This window comes from Entelurus aequoreus, linkage group LG02, assembly GCF_033978785.1.
Source record: "Entelurus aequoreus isolate RoL-2023_Sb linkage group LG02, RoL_Eaeq_v1.1, whole genome shotgun sequence".
Taxonomy (NCBI): domain Eukaryota; kingdom Metazoa; phylum Chordata; class Actinopteri; order Syngnathiformes; family Syngnathidae; genus Entelurus; species Entelurus aequoreus.
In genome coordinates, this window is record NC_084732.1 from 45145366 (window position 1) to 45168714 (window position 23349).

Genomic DNA, 23349 nt, shown 5'->3' on the forward strand with positions numbered 1-23349 from the left:
ATTTTTTTTTATGACCGCCATGATGCAGAGTGTTTTATTCTCTGCTTGGGCTAACGACAATACGTCAATGTCGCCGTCTGCTGGAGAGAAGCATACATTGCTTCGAAAAGTCTTCTAAAGCTAAGCAATGCACGTTCACATATTCCATCCACTTATGTAAGGAAATCCCATTTTAGCTTTGACTTGCTGTCTATCTGGTTTGGCAAAAATAGTTACACAGTTTTACATTTTTAATTTGAAAGCTACATATAAGACTTCACCGGAAGTACAAATAATTGCGGAAGTGCCGTATACAGCGGCCTTTCTAAAAGGAAAAGTTGTAAACATTGTAAGTTGGAGTTCCTGAATATTATTAAATATATTGTTATTGAGTAGGCGTTTGTATCGTGTCAGTTTTGTGTAATGGCAACACTAGTTAATCTCTGTTGCTAAAGTTTTATGTTTTGGAATACTGTTGAATGAACGACTGTCGTGATTGTATTCCGGTCAGATAGTTGTACGTCTAAAGAAACAATGCCCATATGGACACTTTTAGACAACGTTTGAGGTTCGAGAAGAACGATGTGGATGTGAAACTAAGGACAAGAAAGTCGCTGCTTTACTTAAAAGAAGATCATGCTCCTCTTAGAAATGGTGGGTTTCCTGGTTGCTGTGACGTCACCATGCAATATCCTAGTGACGACCTACTTAATAATGAAGTCATTATTCTTGCTCCATGCAGATGTGCTGAGAGTTGCAGCATTTTCTGTGACGTTCCGGATCATTAACTGCTTCCTAGTTCAGAGCAGCTTTGTTCCAGATGAGTACTGGCAGTCTCTGGAGGTCGCCCATCACATGGTCTTCAAATATCCTTTCACTAAAAAAGACAAGCGGTAGAAAATAGATGGATGGACGGATATCCACCTTTTATTTTTCTATAGTTTTTTTGAATTGTTAATATTTTGAATATTTGTTTTATTCCAAATGCCTCACCGTAATTATATCATGCTTTATTTTTGTTGGCCTTAGTATTATTTATTATGTTATTTTTTTAATTTAGATGTTTGGCTATACTCATTTAAATAGTGTATGACACATACCAGCACCAACAAATATTACATTTGACAATAGGTCAGATGTAACAGCATTCTGAATTGCTCTCATTTGAATTAATTGTGAAAACTAACTCTAATTACAGAGCTACCTCAGTTTAGGAGTGTTTTGAGATAAGAGCTGTCCCTCAGTTAATTGTTATGCTTTAAGTTGCAAATAAATATTTGAGTTACAAGCATGCCCACCATTAGTTGACATAGCAAATGTCACAGTGAACCACATAATATCCGCCCAAAACATCTGCTCTTACTCGCTGGCATTAGCTTGTACCTAGAGATGGACATCATTTTGTTTTCTAACCATGGTAAGGAAGTAAGTGAGTGTGAAGAACAGTACTGAGAAGAAGTGCATGATATTCATTGAATTAAAGAAAGAAAACATCAAAAACATGTCAGAATGTGTTACTGCTAGTCTGCACCATCCTGAAGCAGAATGAGCCTAATGCCAGCCAATATTGTTAAAGTAATATCTAAACAACAGACATTTATACATGAAAATATGGAGATACCGTAGAAGTCCACTTCCCACAGAGGAGGGATGCTTGTAACTACATTTTATAACTATTACATTACTTTATACAAGTACTGTAATTGTTAGTGGTATATTGTCTTGTATTGTTTATCATGCAATACATCATATCTAAAAGTAACATTTTCTTTTAAAAGGCATGTTACATTTTAAAATGGTGCTGTTTTTGAGGGTAGCAAAGCACCAATTAAATCGATTTCAATTAATTTGTGAAACGTTGATTTGATATACAGTTGAGTTAGTAATGTATTTAATTTTACAGCAGCTAAGATTTTACAGTAATGTGGTTTCATATAATTGTATATAACCTTAATAATGTGACTTATGGCCATCTGACCTGGGAATGGAAAGCAGGCCTTAGAGGCTTCACCTATCCTCTCATCTTTGCCTTCATCTACAAACTACTATACTTCATAAACTGTGACTCTGTTTATCTCTTGGAAAGTTTTATTTTTTTAATCTCTATTTTCGTCATGTATTTACCATTAAGCGTTATTCAAGCTGGTTTGTTTCCTCCTGCAGATATGGCTGCCTAGAGTCTTTCAAGCGCTCCTCGCTGCATTTGCAGACCTCAAGTTCTTCTTCCTCATGAGAACACTGGAGGGTAGACAAGTTGCAAAATGGACGGTAAATACCAGCGGTACATGGATGCATTGGTACAAAGTGGGTTGCATGTTGTTGTGTTTCTTCAGGCCTTCTGCCAGCTGTGCTCGTGGTTCACATGGTTCTGCTGCACCAGGACGCTGAGCAACAGCATGGAGACCAGCATCACTTGCATGGCGCTGTCCTACTTCCCTCTGTCTGCATCCCAAGCACACAGCAGGTCTGACGACCATGATAAACATGTCTCTGTGTAATAGACTCCAGGCTGACACCTGGCTTTTTTTCCTCTCCAGCAAAAAATATTTGACCCTTGTTGCCCTAGCGATCATTGTTCGCCCCACGGCCCTGATTGTCTGGCTTCCGCTGTTGATTTACCATTTCTGGCAGGAGGAAAACAAACTGAGACTAATTGCTCATGACTACATCCCTATTGGGTTTGTGCTTTTAATTTTCATACTCATATACTTTTGTCGTTTTTTCTGCGTTAACGTTTTCTTTTCACCTCTCCAGGGCCTCAGCTGTTGTGATCTCAATCGTAATCGACTGCATCTTCTACGGAAAGGTGAACCTTTTTGCTTGACACTGCAAATGTAACACTGTTATTATAGTTGCAATTTGCAGTGGTGAATATTTTCTCTGTAAACACTCAATGACATTTAACAGCAAAGGGTAAAAATTTGGTTAAAATACCAAAAATTGCGACTTTGTCTTGTAGTGGACCTTTGTGCAGTTCAACTTCCTGAAGTTTAATGTCTTCCACGGCGTGGCAGACTTCTATGGCTCCCACCCCTGGCACTGGTACTTCACGCAGGGCTTCGTGGTCGTGATGGGCCCACATCTCCCGTTCTTTCTTCACGGATGCTGCCTGGCTTTCAGAAGATACAGAATCTTGCTAGTGGCAATTTCATGGACTATTGGCGTGTACAGGTAAAGCAGACCTGGGCAAATTAAGGCCACAGAAGAGCAACGGAGGAAAAACACCCATTTACTCCATTTGTTTGCTGATAGCTTGCTTGTTATTTTCAGTGTGCTTCCTCACAAGGAGTTTAGATTCATCTACCCTGTGCTTCCCTTCTGTATGATATTTTGTGGTAAGTTGCACACATAAAAACAATATATAAATAACGCGTTTTTAGCCCTATGATGTGCCCTCAGGATTATCGATGGCTCATTTAAGAGCGTGGCGACGAACAGCTGCATGTGTTTTGGTAGTGACCAACCTGCTCGCTGCTCTCTACACGGGGCTCATTCACCAGCGCGGCGCTCTGGACGTGATGAGCCACCTACAGACACTTTGCCACATCTCAGAGCAGCCACAGCCGTACATTCTCTTCCTTATGCCCTGCCACTCCACGCCTTTCCACAGGTACTGCTTGGTGTGATGTGGCGGTCTCTACAAGCAGCTAATGGTTCTTTCTCCATGCAGTCACATCCACTGTCCACTAAGGATGAGGTTCCTGGAGTGCCCACCTGATCTTGGTGAAGGGGCTTATATGGACGAAGCAGATGGATTCTATAGTGACCCTCTTCGCTGGCTCACAACTTCCTTTCCACACAAGTCCTCAGGCCCTACTCACTTGGTTCTGTTTGACGTTTTAGAAAAGGTAAACATTGCTGACAAATCTGTGTGGGTTGAAAAAAAACTTGATGCCTTACTTCACATTGATCTGTTTTATGTTGTAGGAAATCTCCGCATTTTTACTCGAGAATAACTTCACAAAGACCACAGAGATGTTTCACACTCATTTTCCCTCGGGAAGAGTTGGAGGAAGTATTTTTATTTATGAAAGGCACTGACAACCACTGGAACACATCTTTTAGCCACTATGTCTGATAATGTGCATTAGCTGCTGAAAATACACTTTAAACGCCATGCTTGTGATACAACTTCACTTCTTTCCTATGAAATAAACCCACCAAATTAATGATGCACTAAAGTTTGGTGTGAACTTTAAAAAAAAAAAAAAAATTTCCCCTCCCTAAATCACTAATAAAAAAACAAAAATGTTCCAGTTGAGATGAAACAAAAACAAGAGGTGGAATGTTAGAACAGCATCACACCTCACACAAGCTTAAAGAAGCTGACAATTCTATAAAACACACTGGGCAACGCCTCCCTGTTTTGTTTTTGACTTTCCACACCCGCTTGTGCTGCCAAAAGTAAAATATACATTCCTGGTTAAAATTGTTTGTCCTGGGCTAAGGCTACGTCTCAGTTCAGTTGTTACAAATGTTACAAGAGGCTTCAAGCTATCTGGCGTCAAGATGAACATTGTACTTGTCACCAATTATAAAGATTGCAGTGTTCAACTTTCAAAGTGTGCAATAGCATTGTCAATAATAGTCATTCAAAATGTGCCTCATCGTTGATCTAATATTTTTAGAAACACTTACTCAGTAGGAAAGATCATTGACACAATAACAAAGCAATATCATGGTATTGCCAGCACACCACAGCTCTGATCAAATAACTCTAATGTTCTTCTAGCACCCCCGAGCGGGCATGTTTGCATTGCATATGTCACGGGTGTAAAAGTACAGCCCAGGGATATTTTGTTTTTTTGGCCTTTGCCACATTAAAAAATGATTTTCTAAAATAAGATGGATTATTACATATTACACTTAAAGGCTAAGACTGAGTCGGTTTTAGCGAATGAACAATTTGTGATTGTTTTGTCTGTGGGACAGATTTTCTTAAAATATTGTCACGTTTTGAGCTGACAGATCTCATCACTCCTAGTTTTAGCATTTAATGCAACAAATGTATCAAAGTGGGCCGTCACATTCCCTTAATCTTTCTGTATGATGCTCTTCCTTGAAAAAGTTTTGTCACCTCTGGTATATGGGGATTGTTATATGCTGTGATGTACATTTTGGCTCACAGACAGCCTCTCTCAGCATCGTGTCATCCATTTTTTACTACTTGTCCCTCTCGGTTGCGGGGGTGCTGGAGCCTATCCCAGCTGCATTCGGGCTGAAGGTGGGGTACACCATGGAGAAGTCGCCACCTCATCGCAGGGCCAACAGGTAGACAACATTCACACTAACATTCACACACTAGGGCCAATTATGTGCAATTTCAATGGAAATCATGGTTGGTTGCTCCATGATTAGTGAACAAACCCTGTTTATTTTGAATGGTAGATGCTTGAGGTAGTTTGGGGTCAAAGGTTAAATCACTACATAATTTTGTCAGCACTCAATGGGTTTAAAAGTTCAAATCAAATTGCCCTCACTACCTTTACAGCAATATGTTTTGTAGTTCAATGGCTTTAAACAGAAGTACTCATTATATAAATAGCAAAACCACAATCGAGATTCCATCGTCAAACGGACACCAGCAAAAGGACATTCAGTAGCATCAAAACAAACATGAAAACTGACAAACAAGAAAAGGACTTAACAGTTGTCATTTTCAAACCAAACCTGTGTACTCTTGTTGTTAGTATTTGGGGTCAAACGGCATAGGGCCCAGTTCTATTTTGACATCAGCCATGTGTCCGTTTTTGCCCGTCCTGCTCCACTTGCGCTCGCTGTGGGGCCGAGCTCGGTCTCTCTGCTGCTTACGAGCTTGGTGGGTCGCCTTCGACTCCTCTCTGGAGTCTGGTCGTTCAAGCGGCCCGCTGGGAGATGGGCGAGCATAAAAAATTGTACACTTGGATTATTTGTCTACCCATCTGGTGTGAGAGTTAGATAATCAAGTAAATTTGCAGTGGCGGTATCAGATAATGTTTTTTCAAGACGTTCAGACATAATATGGGCTAATTTGCATAGGACCGCCCTTTCAACAACAGCAGTTTTTAGGTGCTGTAATTCTTGATCCCTGATGTATTTTTCCCAAAGAGTGACACGGACATTATATTGCAACACCCTAAGAACTAAAAAAAAAATAGTTTACCAAGTGCATGCTGCTCACCTGGGCCCGTAGTTCTCAATATAACCCTCTCCAAAGAAGTGTCTGTAAATGAAGTCATCAAGGTTTCCAAAGACGTCGTCAAGCCCGTGGTATTCATGTGAGTCCACCAGGTAGGCCTCCAACTTGCTGACAAAGTCAGTGAAGCGCATGCGATCGTGGATAAAGTACCCGTTGTGAAAGAAGTTGTTGATGAAGCTCCCCAGCTCCTCCCAGTGGTGGAAGTGGTCCACTTCCTGCTGCAAGTAGCTCCAGAGAAGCTGGTGGAATTCGTCCGCTCGTATGGGCTCAGTGGGCATGTTAAAGAGGCCCATGGACTCCTGGTAGGCACAGTCAAGCACTCCTTGGCATCCTTTCAGGTTGGCATTCTGGCCGCCTCGCTCTTTGTGAACACGGTCACCTTGTTTCCGCGTATTTTGGTTGCTGTGGTCGTGTTTGTGTTGACACTTTTTATTCTTGTTGCACTCATAGAATGCTTTGGCCTTGTTGATGAAGGTCGAGGCAGAATCCTTGAAGTGACGAAAAGTAGATTTGACAGAATCTGAGATTTTGCGCAGGTTTTCCTTCACAGCTTCCTTGGCTTTCTTCAGCTGCTCTTTGTGGTGATGTACAAACTTCTTGGTGGAGTTCTTGACCGCATCAAAAGTCTCTTTCACTTTCTTTGATATGACCAGTTTTGGCCTCGTTACTGTAGGTTCTGAGTCTCCTTTGGCCTGGCCTTCCTTGGTTTCCAGGTAGAGCCTCTCCCAGAGGTCAGAGCGCTGCTGCTCAAAGCCCAGCTTTTTCTCTGCTTCCTTCAGGCGGGACTGAAGTTCCACGGCCTCCGCGTCTCCTGCTTTTCCCAATTCACTGCTGCTCCTCAGCTCACTGATTTTCCTGCGCAGTTTCTCTGTAAGCTTCCTCTCCTTCTTCAGTTTGTTTTTCAGCGCCAGTTCCTCCGCCACAATCCCCACCATGTTGCTTTGAAAGTTTCGGACCAGCTCTTTCTCCCCTTCCAGCTCGTCCTTCAGTCTCTGGTTTTCAGACAGCAGCGAGTCAGCGCCGGCTCCCTTTGCCTCGAGATCTTGTACTCTGGAGCGCAGGCTGCTCAGCTCCTCTCGTAGGCTGGAAAGGGTCTTTTCTTCCCGCTGTAAGGAGCTCTTCAGCTGCTGGTTAGTGGCTGTCAAAATGTTGCTCTTCTCCTCCTTCTGTCTCAGTAACATTGCCAAGCCATCTCGCTGGGCCTGATTGTAAAGGAAATCAATAAAAATATACTTTTGAAATATTTTTCCATTATGAAATATATCATATTTACTTTTAACACTGTTCCTAACTTTAAAGGGGAACTGCACTTGTTATGGAATTTTGCCTATTTTTCACAATTCTTATGTAAGACAGGAACATACTGGTATGTTTTTTTTTCCTTATGCATTGTAATTTGTAAAACACGGCAAACACTATTATTTTTTTTACCTGCCGAAGGATTGTGATTAATTCTTTATTCAAACGGGAATATGTGAGAGCAGAAATTGTACAGTAAGTGATTGTTTTTTTTTTAGCACTTAGCATTAGTGCTACAATATGCTTAAATTTAATTAAATCTGCATCTGTTTATCACAGAGCTTCTAAAACTTAGTTCATCATCTGTATATTCAGACTAAAAATATAAGGTACTGGATCATCATTTGTCCCAAAGTAATATTTGTTGGCACTCACAAACTCTCCCAAGATTAGTAGTTCTTTTTGTCAAAGGGCAAAGCGAACGTTGTAATGTATTTCTGAAATTAATACGCCACCTTATGCTTAAAAATGAGCAAAATATGTAAATAGTACATGTAATTATGAATGTTCCTGTTACTATAGTACATATATACTACAGCATGTATTTAAAATGTTGATGGAGGTATATTAGAGCGCTTTATATGCATACTTGTCAACCTTGAGACCTCGGAATTCGGGAGATTGGGGGGGGGGGGGGGGGGTGGGGGGCAAGGTTGAGGTGTGGAGGGGGGCGGGGTTTGGTGGTAGTGGGGGTGTATTTTGTAGCCCGGAAGAGTCAGTGCTGCAAGGGATTCTGGGTATTTGTTCTGTTGTGTTTATGTTGTGTTACGGTGCGGATGTTCTCCCGAAATGTGTTTGTCATTCTTGTTTGGTGTGGGTGCACAGTGTGGCACATATATGTAAGTGTTAAAGTTGTTTATACGGCAACCCTCATTGTGACCTGTATGGCTGTTGGTTAAGTATGTCTTGCAGTCACTTACGTATGTCGGTAGAAGCCGCATACAACATGTGACTGGGCTGGCATGCTGTTTGTATGGTGAAAAAGCGGACGCGCCGACAGGTTGTAAAGGACGCTAAAGGCAGTGCCATCACGGCACGCCCTTAATATTGTTGTCCGGGTGGAATTTGGGAGAAATTCGGGAGAATGGTTGCCCCGGGAGATTTTCGGGAGGGGCACTGAAATTTGGGAGTCTCCCGGAAAAATCGGGAGGGTTGGCAAGTATGTTTATAGTTGGAATAAAGCGAATTATATTACCTCCATTGTTGACTGACTTTTGCAAGCATTTATTTACGAGTTAGAATGCATTAAAAAATAAAAACATAAATGTGCTTGTCTCACAAAGATTGTGAAATACAAGCAAAATTCTGAATAAAGTGCAGTTGCGCTTTAATTGCAAAGTGTAGTATGTCCACAAGAACAAAAAAATATGTTTTTCCCCTCAAATAACAGCTGGTCACTTCGACATATACTTATATTTTTGATGAGCGTCTTCTTCGTAAACGTATCATAATATCAATTATTATTTTCATATTATCCAGTTTTTTTATATTTGCAACTATCCTGCTTCTTTTTGAGTTTCTTGATTCTGTCATGGATGTGTTCTTGAAGGCTATTTGCTTGGTTTGACTTGTATAAAGAGCCGTGGGAAACAGGTGTTTTAAGGATGAGAACTGTTGAAAATGATTTACGGCCTCTTCTCTAATAGATATACCGTATTCTCAGGAGTACAAGCCGCTCCGAGTACTGAGTATAAGACGTGCCAGTAAAAAAATACTCCATAAAAAACTGTATATACGTCGCATTTATTTAGAAAGGTATCTTTTTAACAGTTATTCATACACAAAAGCATAAGGAAAATACATGGGAGGCTGAATAGGCTAAATTAACAAACAAGTCAGCGAGTCCAAAAAGCAAGTTACTGGTAAGCCAGTTCACCATGCTAGTGTTCTCGTTCTACGTCATTGAATCCATTTAATTCTTCTTCCTCAGTGTTGCACAGGAGCAGCATATAATTGTCGCTAGAGCCATGTATAGATGGCCAACTTGGTGCCCAACATGGCGCTCTGTAGTTACGGGAGGAGCAATTGACTAATCATTTGGGAGATCGTCTGGCCATACTCTCTCTGATATGTCAAAAGCCCCTCACATGACTACAGTGAGCTATGTTGGACACCAACTCTGAAATCAAGTTGGCCATACCCTGTCTATACATTGCTCTGGTTGTCACCTTCGTTCATGTTGGTCAGCATGATGTAACGTTTAAAAACATGTTAAATTATATAGTTTTATATACGACTATATGCACCTGACTTAAGCCGCAGGACCAGCCTAATTACAAAATTAAGTACGACTTATAGTCTGGAAAATAGGGAACTATCTATAATAAACACCCAGTACTGTCTGCAGTTGAGTAAATAAAAGTTGCTGGCCACTATATGAGTAATTACTGTTTGTTGGCCTGTTTCTGTCATCTTGTAATGTATTGAGGTAAAGAAAACATAAATTACCTTAACATGTCTCCGTTGGATGCTGAGGTCTTTGTTGTCTTTGCTTATCTTCTCGACAACGTTCGCCAGCAATGAAATGACATTCTGATCATCCAAGTCGTCCAGGCCAAGGTTTGTGCTCTTGACCTTCACGTGAAAACAATAACACGTTCAGAGAAAGACTTCATCTCAACAAGGTTAACAGTTCCACATAGACAAATAACTATTTACACTCACATTCACACCCTTTGACAATTTAGAGTCTACAATAGAAGAACATTCATGTTTTTTGGACTGTGGGAGGAACAATGACATGTACTTTAATGTCAGGAGCTTTAAAAAAAATGAAATTGCATCTTACTGGGTCACTACAGGAGGTTTCTTTTAATAATATAGAATAGGAAAGATTTTAGTTGTGGCGTGAGAAATTCAAAACCTTTGTAGAAATCTTGTGATTTAGGAGTGGCTTAAAAATGAAACCCAAAATAACACTAACCATATGATTAGAACTTCATCGTGTAGAACAAGAGTACATTGAAACATACGCAAGTCTGAAAAGTTGCAAATTACCTTTGAAGCATTTGCACATCAGTTATAGCGCCCTGTGTTGAACTTGTGTGATGGCTGGGCCGTGATTTGATTTGACTTACATGATATTGAAGCACATCCCTCACACTGTCCATGTCATTAAGTCTGTCTGCTGTCTTTAGCTTCTCTTGCACGCTGCCTGCAAATGAGACAATATGATGCTAGCAAGTACACATAAAAAGATACCACTAATAAATGATTACCATAGAAGTGCCCAAGGCCCATGCTGATGGCTATGACGAGGGCGAGCAGGATGCACGTGTTGAGCGTCCCACTGCCCTGGCTTTGCAGTGCCGCAGTTCTACTTTCACTTTGCTTGGCCACCTGTTTTGCCTCTTCGACCTCCTCTTCCTCTTCGCTACGACCCGACTCCACTGTTGTTTCCTCTTCCTCAAAGGACTCGGCCATGCTAGTCGCATTCTTCCTCAGCCTGAGTCTTCGCACCAACGTACACTGATCCTCTTCGTCCTCACTGCTGCTGCTGGAGATTGTGTTAGCGGGCGGAGGTTGAGCTGGGAAAGCTTTGCAGGAGAATATGTAGATTTAAAGTGGTAGAAATAATAGATATTGATATAAGCAGTTTCCCAAAGCATGCATGCACAAGGTTAAAAAATAGTTAAATGGTTAAAATGGTTGCTACAGATTTCAGGACAACATATAAAGTAAGAAAAAATGTAAGCAATAGTTGCTTTTTTTCCTGTAACTTTTTTTAACCGACATCCAAAAGATAGGCTCCAGCACCCCCTGCTACACCAAAAGGGACAAGCGGTAGAAAATGGATGGATGGATCCAATAGTTAGTAATTTCTTCATTGCTGTCACTGCATTTTTAAATTAGAGACGCATGCCTTCTGACAGTTTTCATGCAAGACAATCGCAAAACTCATGCAGGTTAATCGCATGAATGGTTTTGCTTAAGTTTTTACAGCGGATGCCCTTTTTGATGCAACAACTCTGGCCAGAAATTAAACCCATGCCCTCTGACATGAAAGGCAAACATTTGTACCATTACATTGCAAATTATTCTTCTGGCTTTATGTAGTGAAATATAACACCATATAACAATAAGTACAATATTTATAATTTCTACCACAAAACTTTAAAAAAATGCTCATAAAGAATTGTTTAACTTCATATGATTCACTTTCGTATTTGCACAATACCGTGTATTACCAAATAGTAGCCCGGGCGTTTATTTCACAAAATCGATTTTGGAGACAGGCGTTTAAAAGAAGCAGGCGGTTATTTGCACAAGGCTTTTATTTATTTTTGCACCACCCTGCACCAGGCCATTATTTGGTTACAATGGTTACTGTCCAGTATTTTTTTTTCGTACAAAAAACTTTAAATGTAAAAGCTATTGTAAACATACAAACAAAAAAACAAGAGATCAACATGAGGTAGGCTATCAAAAGACAAGAGATCAACAAGGCCTCAACATGGCAGTAGTGCAACAATTGTCAAATAGAATACCAATACTAAAAATAAATACACTTTTTAAATAAAGCAGCCTACCGGGAAAAATTAAATTATGGTACCAAGTACTCAAGTATAAAACCCACCATCAAAACAGAACAATAATACTGTCACTTAAATAAAATAAAGGCTACAGTACTCCAAGTTTTAAATAAAGCAGCATACAGGAAAAATAAAATTATGGTACAAAGTACTCTATAAAACCATCAAAACAATAATTTTGCCACAAACGCAACCCCAAATGCAACTCAACCCCACTAATCATCCTCCTCCTCCTCCCCTTCCTCCTCCTCCTCTCCCTCACCCCCCTCATCATCATCCTCTTCTTCAATCACAAGTTCTTCTCGATGGGAGCGTCCTTCTGTGCAACAGTTGTTCTCCTCCTGAGGGTAATGTTGTTCCGATGCAGGAATCGATTAAGCCAGCCACTCGTTGCACCAAACACCACCCCTGTGTCTCTCGTGTCACTCGCGGTGGCATACAACTCCTTGGCCTTAATGCGGATCATTTTGCGGGACACACGGTGGTTCAGTCCACGAACGTGGTGTATCCATTGACACAAATTAGCATCAAGCTCGTCGCTCACTTTCTTCCTCCACCTCCACCAGATAAGCGAGTCCGTTTTCCATCGATTGCCGACTGAGATAGTAGTTCTCCCTTTTTTTGTTTCCATTCTCGTACACGTTTTGGGTCAACGTTAAACTGCCTGGCAGCTGCCAAACCAGAATTCGGCTCCGCATACTTCACAACCGCTAGCTCAAACTTTAAGTCAAACTTTCTGTTCTTCTTCCCCCTTAAAGTATTCCCGTCCATCAGTTGTGGTGTACCGGTATCCTGTTCATTCAACTCACTGCTACTGTTGCTTGCCATGTTGAAACTTTTCCTCGTGGGTTTGTTGTTGTCGTTGAGTGTGTGTTACGCTATATGCGGTGACCCATTTCAATATGTTGATTACCCAGAATCCCCACGTAACGTAAGCCATCACAGCACAGATTTCGTTAAGCCTTTGATTGTCATGTAACTCTCTGGACTCCACGCGTCTGCTGTTACCGTAATTACCAGAATTACTGCACCTTTGCTTTTCCTTTTAGCTTATAAATTGGGCTTAATGAAATCAATATGATTTTAATCTAAATTATGCAAATAACAGCCCATGGGCGGCTATTTGGAAAATAGGCGTTTATTAGGAAGCAGTGGCGTGCGGTGAGGTTAATGTCTGGTGAGGCACGACTGCATCATCAGTCAGATTTACAAAAATATGAACCTGCAGTGCAGGTGTACCTAATGTTGTGTCCCTGCGGTCGTTCGCGGCTCCTGCAGCGCGAGCATTGTTGTTTTTGCACCTTTTGGCTTCTTGTTAAGTGACTTTTTTTGGGTGGATTCGGTCTTGCACGTGGAGGGTTTGGGTGTGGGCTTTGGTTGGTGTGGCTGCGGCGCTCCCGTCGGGCGGTGCATTCTGCGGCGGAGGTGCTTGGCACCAGGAGGTGGGGTTATGAAACGAGCCTCACACAGTGTGTCTTCGCAGCAGAGTTTTATGAATGCTCAGCACTAAAAATACGTTACACACATACAGTTGTTGACAAAATACACTGTACATTATATACCTCAGCTAACTAAACTATGGAAATGTATAATATAATTCATATAGCAATACGGTCTCACTGCACAGCAGGCCAGCAGTTAGCCGAGTCATTGCGCACAATCCATGTTGAGGCACAACGCAGTGACGTGCCTCAACTGGCTGCTGATCACCGCACCGTCTCTTCTCAGTATTTGAACGGCAAATGTGAAAATAAAAATAAAAATAATCTAAAACTGGTGAAGTTAAATGGAAAATAACTTTAGTATAATCACTGGATACATTTAACAATGTAATCAATTTTTTTTTCTTTTTACTTTTTTCTTTCTTTCCATGATGGCAGGTGAGGCCGTGCCTCCCCTGCCTCTAGTGACGGCACGCCACTGTTAGGAAGAGGCGGTGAATTCCCAAAATGGGGTCAGACCCGGGCGGCTATTAGGACATGGCCGGTTATTTGCCCAAGGGCGTTTATTTGGTAATATACGGTATTTCAGCAAAATATATTCAAAACGTGTGCATTTTTGATACTTTGTGACAAAAAAAAGAATTTCAGCCACATGAACACAAGATACATCCACACAACAAGCTTCTGCTGTGCGATTACGATATATATCGTTGTATGACACAAAACTGTATCATATAATATTAACTCTATATTGTTTATATCGTCATTTTAACATCTGGCCTGCATCTAATGTAGTTTAACTAATGCAGCTGATGCAAGCTTTGAGGGACCATTTTTGCATCTCTTCAAATAAATTTATGGCTGAAGCTTTGACGTCAACAATGTAGCAGAGACAGAGAGCACAACAGAAGCTAAACCAACAAATCCAGCAGAGGAATGGGTACCAAAAAGAGGAACTCTTTTGTTTGGATTAAAAAAGTCAGACAACAACCAAACAAGAGTAAACAGCAAAACATGCTTCTAACAAATCGTTGCTAGCAACTTGAACATGTCTATTCTTTTCTGTCTGCTTGAAAACATTACATGAAAAACAGTACAGAAATGGTGTTAAATTGGGAAAAGTACTAACGTTAACGCAAAACCACAAAGTGATGAAAAGAAAAACACATCAAAGAGTAACTACCAAACTACTTTCTACAAAGGAGTATAAGGCTACATGGAAAAGACAAAAAATGTAAACTTCCCTGTGGTCTATTTGATTAGATTATGTTTTACAGATCGTTTAAGCTCTTTTCTGACCCTCTCTTTAGACTGTGCCATTTTGGGGGCGATCTTATTAATGTGCCTCCACTACGACTGCAATCTTTGTTGCAGTTTTTTGCGCTTTTTATTGTTAGTCCACTGACAGATGTAAGTTCAAACTATTGGCTAATTTGTATTAAAAATGGCAACAGGAAAGAATGCATGTGCATGTATGAGCCAGCCTTCCCCACAACAAGAGAATAGCGAAAAAGGAGCTTATCGACTAAAGCGCAGACTACAATGGCAGTGTTAGAGCCATTTACTTTTTCTGTCCGTCAAACTCATGACGTCGCTAGAGGGGTTGGCTCAAGGCCAAGTGCCAGTCTACTTAGGGAGGGGCTGGGAGCTTGCTCAGGTGTTGCTGAGTGGAGGCGCAACAGTTTTTGACTGTGTCAGGCTATGATTTGTTTGCTCACGTTTATTTTCCATTTTTGTTACAAAGTGAGTATAATTTACATGACTGTCTGTTAATAAATATTTTGGTTAAACACGGAAATCATTCTGGACATCGATTATTAGCCGGCTGCACACGTCGGAACTAGCTTCATTTATATTCGGCAACCATGTAGCAGTAGAGTATAGGACTTTACCGCTACAGGCAGACTCGCGCAAAGCTCTGTGTGTAAAACTTAACCAAATATGGACATATCTGCTGACAAGATAGGGCGGAAAACGTCACAGGACAGAGCAAATTCCAAACGGCTCGTTTGGCGAAAGTACTAAGGAAGGCGAGATTATTTTTCAAATAACTCTGCAAAGCCTCCACAGTTTGATTTCAAATTTTCGGCATTTATTGGGATCCCAAATACACATAAGCAAATACCATCAGGTTTTAAAAGTTGGTTTTGCATAATAAGGCCCCTTTAAAGGTGCTGTTTGCAACATTTACATACAAGCCTAGAGGGAGCTCATTTCCAATGTATTTTACACAGTACATCCCGCACCCGCACGGCTTTGAGGTCGTAATGATGATTACTAACATACTTAACAAGTCCATACGCATTAGCTTAGGGTGTTGTCAGCTCATCATAGCGATTTGGAGAGCTAGTGTTAGCTGATGTTGACTGTATATTCTATCATAACAACAACCTGACTGCAAATTGTTAGTTGATTCTCTTGTACTGCTTTTGTATGTGTGCATACACGTACAAGACACGGTGAGTGACCACCGTAAACACCAATCATTTTATATGGGATGGCAAAAATGTTTATTACATGAAACTTAGTAATTATGAAAAATATAGACGATTGTTAAACAGATGTGTTCTGTTAAACCACTTATGGTAACATAAGCTAGCTCGGTGGTGTTTTTTTATTTTTTGTTTTGAAAAGTGTTACTGTGAGCAAGTTGCAAACAGCACCTCTAAGCTCTTAAGTCATTTTTTAGCGGGGTGCCGTTCTGTGTTTGTTAACCATCTGGTGAAAATATGCGGTAGAAGGTTTCACAAGGGTTATATAAAACAACTCTATTATCATTACCAGAGCAACTTTTTTCTTCCAGTTTTGTCCTTTTTTTTCTAGTGCGGCCTGACTACTCCTTTGTTGAACATGCGTTGTTCTTTTATCTGTTAGTTGTTGAACAAGTTTTGCATGTCACTTCAAACCAAGACATCTGTAAAAGTGTGACCTCTTGTAAGGTGACTTCGCAGCTGCCAGCCTAAGTTCACAAGACCCTGCTTAAGTTTCCAGTAATTCGACCTCAGACCTTCTTTGGTGACAAACAATGGGGAAGACATGATTCTTTGTCACTTTGTGTCAAAATTAGGCAGTTTGACTGGAGCGAGAAAATACAAAATGATGGTAGAGAGAGTGAGGAGGCTGCAAAGTCCTACCAGGCTCTGAAGCTGTGAAAGAATACTGGCTGCTGCACGACATCCCCAGATAAGATTCCTCATTGGCAGCCTTCACCGCCGCCTCCTCTTCTATACACTGTAGCGTCACAATGTCGGAGTGGTCGCTGGAGGACAACACAGTGCCATGTTCCTCCACTGCAGCGTCAACTACAGTCTGTTTGTGAAAAGTTCAAAACAATTGATATACTGACTACTAGTGAGGTTTGAGAATGGCATGCTCACCTCTGAAGCGTACAGTGTTTCATCTATAGTTTGTTCTACTGTGTCATCGAGTGAGCCATCGAGTTTGTCTTCATTGTATTCAGCTGCAAAGACGAGAAAGGTTTTCACTCCACTTGTTAACCATCTTTACAGAAAAACCTACGTGTTAATATCACAAAACTTTTTTTTTTAATAGAGATACTAAAACGTTATTCAATGTGACGATACATACAAGCAGAAGCTGAGGCGAGAGAGTCCTGCAGTTCTGCTTTCACCACAGGAAGGCCCTCGACAGGATTGTCTCCATGTTGTTCAACCGCCTCTGACACTAAAGTCTCTATGTCGGAGGAACCCTGTGATCATAACAGTACAATAAACAACAAACTTATTAGTAAAACTATAAACTACAGATGCAAGGTATCCCAAAAACCTATTATAGATTTCTTAATAAAAAAGTAAAAAGTACAATTTAAGTGTAGTTGCTCCATGATTTTTTATTTTGATCTACTTTTCAGCTTTTTTGAAAAAGTGAAGTCTGAAGATATTTATATTTATATAGCACTCTTCTCTAATGACTCAAAGTGCTTTACTTAGTGAAACCCATTATCTAAGTTACATTTAAACCAGTGAGGGTGGCACTGGGAACAGGTGGGTAAAGTATCTTGCCGGATGGCGGAAGCGGGATCGAACCTGGAACCCTTAAATTGCTGGCACGGCCGCTCTTACCAACTGAGCAACACCACCTCAAAAAAGAGTCATGAAATTTAAGGTTATGCCATTTTTGTTCAATGTTTAGAATTAAAGACTTGTAAAAACACCAAATGTGAAATTACAGTATACTCCTCACAAAAAGTTTAGAGATATTTGGCTTTCTTGCATCAAGAAGTAGTAATTAGGGGTGTCCCGATCCAATTTTGATATTGTATAACGGTCTAATATCAGCTCTGTGCTTATGTCAAACCCCTGTGTCTTCTGAAGTTTTCCTCTTGTTTTCATGTGTTTATGCCTCTTTTTTTTTGCTTTTTATGGACTTTTGGATCTGCTTCGTGGGAGCCTTTTGGCCATGGCTCCGTTGTTTGCACTGAAGACACTCTCTACACCGGACTCCGCGTGGAGAGACCGGAGGTTCCAGTGGAGATGCGGAGTTGACGAGCTGCGGAGGTGATGAGCTGCGGAGCTGGCGTTAAGCATCGAGCCGTGTTTGCCGTAGGTTGAAATGGAGGAATACACTCTGTCTCCGGTGGGAAAGACTGGCTTTGCGGGGTCCGGCTGGATGAGGATGTGTTAGACATTTGAGTCTCCCTAGATGGGTTTTCGCTCATCCTCGCCAATCGGAATTTGGCCTGCGACTGGTGGGCAGCCTAGGACTCAGTCAGTCGGTCTCTGGCTGCCCAGCGGACAACGGTGTTGATCATTGCGGAGGCCGCTGCGATGTATGTGGGCGTTAAGATTGTGTTTTTGTTCATTTGTCGTTTGCCTATGCAATCCAATACAATCAATGCTATGGTGTAATCCTATGTGCACATTTGTGCAATGTGTATAATTTATTATTTTTTTGCTAATTTGAATTGTTTCTAATTTATGTTTTTTTGTTGCGTTTCACTTTTGTGGCTGTATGTAGAAATTGCACCGCTGAGGTAGCAGCAGGTTGCGTATGTTCTGTTATTTTTAATGTCTCTTATGTTCTTTAAAGTTTCCCTTTTGTTTTCATGTTGTTGCTTTGTTCGTGGACTTGAGTCTGGACTGACACAAAATGGTTTTGATGTGCGCTTGAAAGAGTGGCCGCAGATCACAGTATATCGTAAGATTTTTATAATTTTACCATAGAGCTGTGTGTCAAACAGTTTCCCCTTGTGGACCAATATTTGTCTAAGTCTAAGTCGAATAATCTCCAATATAAGTGTTTAATACAAGCAGTACAATTTCCCCTTGTTGATCAATAGTTTGTTTAGGTCTAAATCTAATGATCTCCAATATAAGTGTTTGATACAAGCAGTCCTGCAGCGTCTTAACTTGTGCAAAGCTGGACAGCCAGTTAATAGGTATGAGTGTAAAATTTAAAAAATGTATTGATTCAAATGAAACTAGTATTATCAGATAGGTAATGTAAAGGGGAGCTGCTCTTTTTTTGGAATTTTGCCTATCGTTCGCGATCATTATGAAAGACATGACGACGGATGTTTTTTTTTTTTTTTTAATGAATTTTAACTCGTAAATAAATGTCCGCTTACAATGGAGCTAATGGGAGGTCCACTATTCTGACGATGAAACCAAATAATTTACCAACCAAAAACTGCCAACAATGCTCCATTTACATTTTGCGAATTGATTATTAACTTATAACCTAATTACTGATATTGTTATTATAAGCGCTATGCAGACAAACTACTTATAGCGGTGCTGTGATCACCAGCTTAGGTGTCTATATTCACATCATTGGCTAGTGAACTGCTTCCTCACTTTGGTGCTCGTGAAAATGTATTCTAGATCATAAATCATGCCTCTCACTTCAAAAGTAGTTGGTACACTTTGACAGTCAATCAATCAATCAATGTTTATTTATATAGCCCTAAATCACAAGTGTCTCAAAGGGCTGCACAAGCCACAAAGACATCCTCGGTTGAGAGCCTACATAGCCAATTTAGAATATGGTGAGAAAGACACGAAAATTCCTTGCAAGGATTATGAGTTATTCTTCATCTATATGGGGCTTATAACAAGATTATCAGTCTGCATCCTAATGATAGCAGACATTGTACAGCATGTGACTCTCTATTCCGACCACAAACACTCTAAATAACCATCCAAAACCCGCCAACAATACTCTATATACATACCGTGACCTGAATATTAACCAAATATTAGCAATGTTGTTATTACAAGCGCTAACATAGACAAACTATTTGACAGGGACAGTATTATTAAACATTGCTACCCATAGGTAACCGATGTCTAAGTACATAAGACTTCTAGCCCCAGGCTAATTTGCAACCGTCCCTGGTTAGGCATCTGCGGTCCCCTCCGAGGTTTCTCATTGTCTCCCATTGGGTTGAGTTTTTTCTTGCCCTGGTGTGGGATCTGAGCCGAGGATGTCGTTGTGGCCTGTGCAGTCCTTTGAGACACTTGTGATTAAGGGTTATATAAATAAAATTTGATTGATGATGATTGATAAAGTACCAATAGAGTGGAAAAACATCCTGCTAATTGTACTTTAATTCCTATTTTCGATTTTCAAACACATTAATAATTTCGGATAACAGATAGTGGGAAAAGATCTATTTTCCGTTTTATTATCATATCAAAAAACAGGGGAAACTGATTTTTAAGTAAAATATTTTTTCTATTAAGTAAAATATTTTTTCTATTACAAACAAAAAACTAATGGCCGCAAAGTACATGGACCCTTCTTTTTGTCCTTATTTTTCTTGTTCTGTTATTTTTGGCTGATGGCACTGTAGCAAATCAGTAGCTTCATTGGCCTTAAATTGACTCAGCAGCACCACCTGTCATTGTAGAGTGAGAATTACGGATACTGCTAGTGAGAAACGAAGAATCGCGCGTGTGGAACAAAAACTGGAAAACAGTGCCAAAAGTATTAACTTGAAGAAAATTGTTCTTAACTTAAAGAAAAATGTTTTTCTATTTGAAAGTTTTTTTTCTTGGAATATTATTTTTTTTACTTGCAAATTGTTTTTTAACTTGAAAATTCCTTTTCCACTTGGAAATTATTTTGTATGTTTGTGTGTTTGTGGATTTATTTGAAAAAATGTTTTACTTGAAGAATATTTTTGTTGTTGTTGCAAATTGTTCTTAACTTGAAAATTGCTTCTCCACTTGGAAATCCTTTTGTGTGTTTGTGGGAAATGTTTGTGGATTTTTGGCACTAATTCCACTCCATAGAATTTCTATAATCTGTACCATATTGAAATTAAATGAGTTAATTTCGGTCATATAATCAACCGTTTTGTGTGATCAAATTAACAGCACATACATACATGCATATTAACAATCATACACACACACAAAAAAATAAAATTGCCGAAAAAGGAATAGGCTGAAGCCATGGTTTATATTTGCCTATCCTATACATTCACTGAAAAGTAGATTGCCTGGAACATCAAGGTTCAAAATATCAAAGGGATCAAAGTAATCGTTGCTACATTTTATATAATTGTCCATTATTTCACCTTTCAAGGCTTTCTTAAACCTTAACAAAGAATTACATGTCTTCAACTCATCACTGACCTTGTTCTACCATCTAACTCCAAAAACTGATATACAGTATTGAAGAAGCAGGAGTCGCTAAAAGCTATTTTAATCGCCAGTCAAGAGCTTTGAAGTGAAAAAGACATGAAGGAAAATGACAAAAATCAGCAAATAAGTCTACCCCTAATGGGATATGCTGTTCATCAGTGTTACTTAATTTTTTGGCAGGCCCAGAAATAATTGTTTGCATTTGAGTATACATTTTGAGTTACGTGCGCCGTCATGGAACAAGCTCATCATTATGTAGGCTTAGACTTCCTTTTATTGTCATTCAAATTTGAACTTTACAGTACAGATAAGACTGAAATGTTGTTGCATTAGCTCATTGTAGTGCAGGATAAAAGAGCAATAAGGTGCAGATATAAATGAATAGATTACTGTACAGATAAATATATAGCACTTTTTCATATGCTTCCACATTTATGGATGTATGTTATACTGTCTTTATATTCCAGCAAGTTAGACTTTTTTGGGGGGGGGGGGTTGAGGGAATTATTTTGATGCAAAAACCCTTATTCAAATGTAAGATTAAAGTGACATTAAATGATTACATTATTTAGTAACATGATACAAATGGACACAACATTTCCACGTCACGTCATTGGCCCTTGAGTGTCAATATTTTAGTGGAGTAAGATGATTTCTATTACCTCAAAACTGATGATGCTCCAGCCACAGGACGACTCTGTATCACTTCCCGTATCTGACATTATTTCAGTTGTCTGACAGGAGAGAAAAGTTTAATTACTACCAAACAGAAACGTTACATAATAGCAACAACAACACTGGTCGGAATTGTTTGGAACCAAGTTTGACTGAGCACGTGCCCTGGCTTGATGTGTTTGTCATAAAATCATCACAGTGGAGATTAGCTCTATAGTATAAACTTTGTAGAGTACCATGCAATGTTACAGTAACCCCAAAGTCACTTGTTCATGCGGTTCCAGCTCATCCAGTCGAAATACACAAACTAAATGTAACATTAAATAAGCAGCAGAAAATGGGGACACAGACGAACAGTTGACGTGTTTTGTTTGTGACGCTGATTTTACCTTGGTTCTAACGCGGTAATAACGACACGTTATCGCGTAGTGCTTACCCTCGCAAATATCACGACAACGTTTATCTACCACAGCGACAAAGTCAATAAAAAGCGAAAATGAGAACTAGTCAAGTCACCTTTGTGTTGTGCCATACGATGATGCAGCTGTTTGCAAGCAGGCAGATAGTTATTGTGGTATGGCGGACCTAGGTTGTTCGCCAACGTCAACACAGAGCCGCGATTCTTTGGGAAATGTAGTTCACATCGGACAAAAGCTCCAATAGAGCCACCAACACGCCAAACGGCCAGAACATCATTTCCCACAAGTCCTCTCGGTGGCAAAACGAGTTGAGCGCGGGTGGGGACTAAACCATCGAAGTATGCAACTTTGAAAACAAAAACAAGGAAGCGTGGCGAAAAAGACAGCACACTGTGTTACTAAAACGATCAGATGGATTCGTTTAGCAGGCTCGCCAATGGGTTTTTATCGTCAAAAGACGATTTGAAATACTAAAAAGGTCAAAGCTTCCAGGCGGGAGCACGTGCTTTGTTTTGTTTTGTTTTGGCCCAAGAGCTTGGATCACGTGACTCGTAGCCAAGGAAACAAGTTGAACACACAGCGATACACTTTAATAATGGGTTAACTCAGTGGTGCGCCGTCAGGGCCAGCCAGGCCTTCTCTGCTGGCCTAACATAACCAGAAATCATGATCATAATTAAATATAAAAGTAATTTTTAATTTACTTTCCCTTAATATTAGACTTTAATAAACTTTAATGATCTACAAGGGAAATTGTTCAACACAGTAGCTCAGTTACAATGATGGAAAGTGTAAGGATGGAAAGGACAATGCAGGTATAAATAGACTAATACAGCGATAAAAAAATCTAACATATATAAGTGTAACAGGGTCAATTATGTCTCGTAAACAATGTATTCTATAATACTTTATTATTGTTATAATTACAGAAAATGTGTAAGTTACATGTAAATACCTGGATATTGTTCGATGTTTTGTCTATGTGGAACCATTGTCTCGTTGTCCCTCCTACTGCAATAATTACTGTGACACCTGTCTTTTTATATGCGTTGGACACGCCTTCCAACTTCCCTTTTGTCCACGATAACGGGAGAGGTATGCGTGCACGCGACGACAGAAATATTGTCATGTTAAGAATTTAAGTTCACTATCTTTTTCTGTATTATATTTGTGTAGGGACTTGACGATGGAAACAAAGTTATTGACGACAATTGT

At 40.0% G+C, this 23349-nt stretch overlaps 2 protein-coding genes across 4 annotated transcripts; one reads left to right on the forward strand and one right to left on the reverse strand.

Annotated features, from left to right (window-relative positions):
* The first annotated feature begins 255 nt into the window (after positions 1–255).
* On the forward strand, positions 256–4942 carry pigb (phosphatidylinositol glycan anchor biosynthesis, class B). Of its 2 annotated transcripts, XM_062027555.1 has the most exons (13): positions 284–328; positions 536–633; positions 722–845; positions 1943–2059; positions 2142–2247; positions 2313–2443; positions 2517–2657; positions 2734–2785; positions 2939–3150; positions 3250–3314; positions 3379–3589; positions 3650–3827; positions 3907–4942. In XM_062027555.1, the coding sequence occupies exons 3-13, from the start codon at positions 835–837 to the stop codon at positions 4018–4020; spliced, it is 1338 nt and encodes a 445-aa protein (XP_061883539.1). In that variant the 5' UTR covers positions 284–328; positions 536–633; positions 722–834; the 3' UTR covers positions 4021–4942. The 2 variants fall into 2 exon arrangements, with proteins under 2 accessions (XP_061883532.1, XP_061883539.1); XM_062027548.1 differs by having other exon boundaries at positions 256–633; positions 3907–4941.
* Positions 4185–22375, reverse strand: ccpg1 (cell cycle progression 1). Of its 2 annotated transcripts, none has more exons than XM_062027542.1 (10): positions 22232–22375; positions 21703–21774; positions 17019–17139; positions 16808–16890; positions 16565–16739; positions 10675–10992; positions 10534–10610; positions 9905–10030; positions 6140–7359; positions 4185–5846 (listed from the first exon to the last, which is right to left on the reverse strand). In XM_062027542.1, exons 2-10 carry the CDS (start codon positions 21760–21762, stop codon positions 5666–5668), a joined length of 2361 nt encoding a protein of 786 aa, XP_061883526.1. In that variant the 5' UTR covers positions 21763–21774; positions 22232–22375; the 3' UTR covers positions 4185–5665. The 2 variants fall into 2 exon arrangements, with proteins under 2 accessions (XP_061883526.1, XP_061883519.1); XM_062027535.1 differs by lacking the exon at positions 22232–22375 and adding an exon at positions 21952–21971.
* Between the last annotated feature and the right edge of the window lie 974 nt (positions 22376–23349).

Coding starts and splice junctions, on each gene's coding strand:
- ccpg1 (XM_062027535.1), bottom strand. Junction 16,891..17,018: donor TCTCGCCTCAGCTTCTGCTT/GTATGTATCGTC, acceptor TCGTCTTTGCAG/CTGAATACAATGAAGACAAA. Junction 10,031..10,533: donor GGGATGTGCTTCAATATCAT/GTAAGTCAAATC, acceptor TTTCACGTGAAG/GTCAAGAGCACAAACCTTGG.
- pigb (XM_062027548.1), top strand. CDS start 522: ATGGACACTTTTAGACAACGTTTGAGGTTCGAGAAGAACGATGTGGAT. Junction 846..1,942: donor GCCCATCACATGGTCTTCAA/ATATCCTTTCAC, acceptor TAATAATGTGAC/TTATGGCCATCTGACCTGGG. Junction 3,590..3,649: donor CACTCCACGCCTTTCCACAG/GTACTGCTTGGT, acceptor TTCTCCATGCAG/TCACATCCACTGTCCACTAA.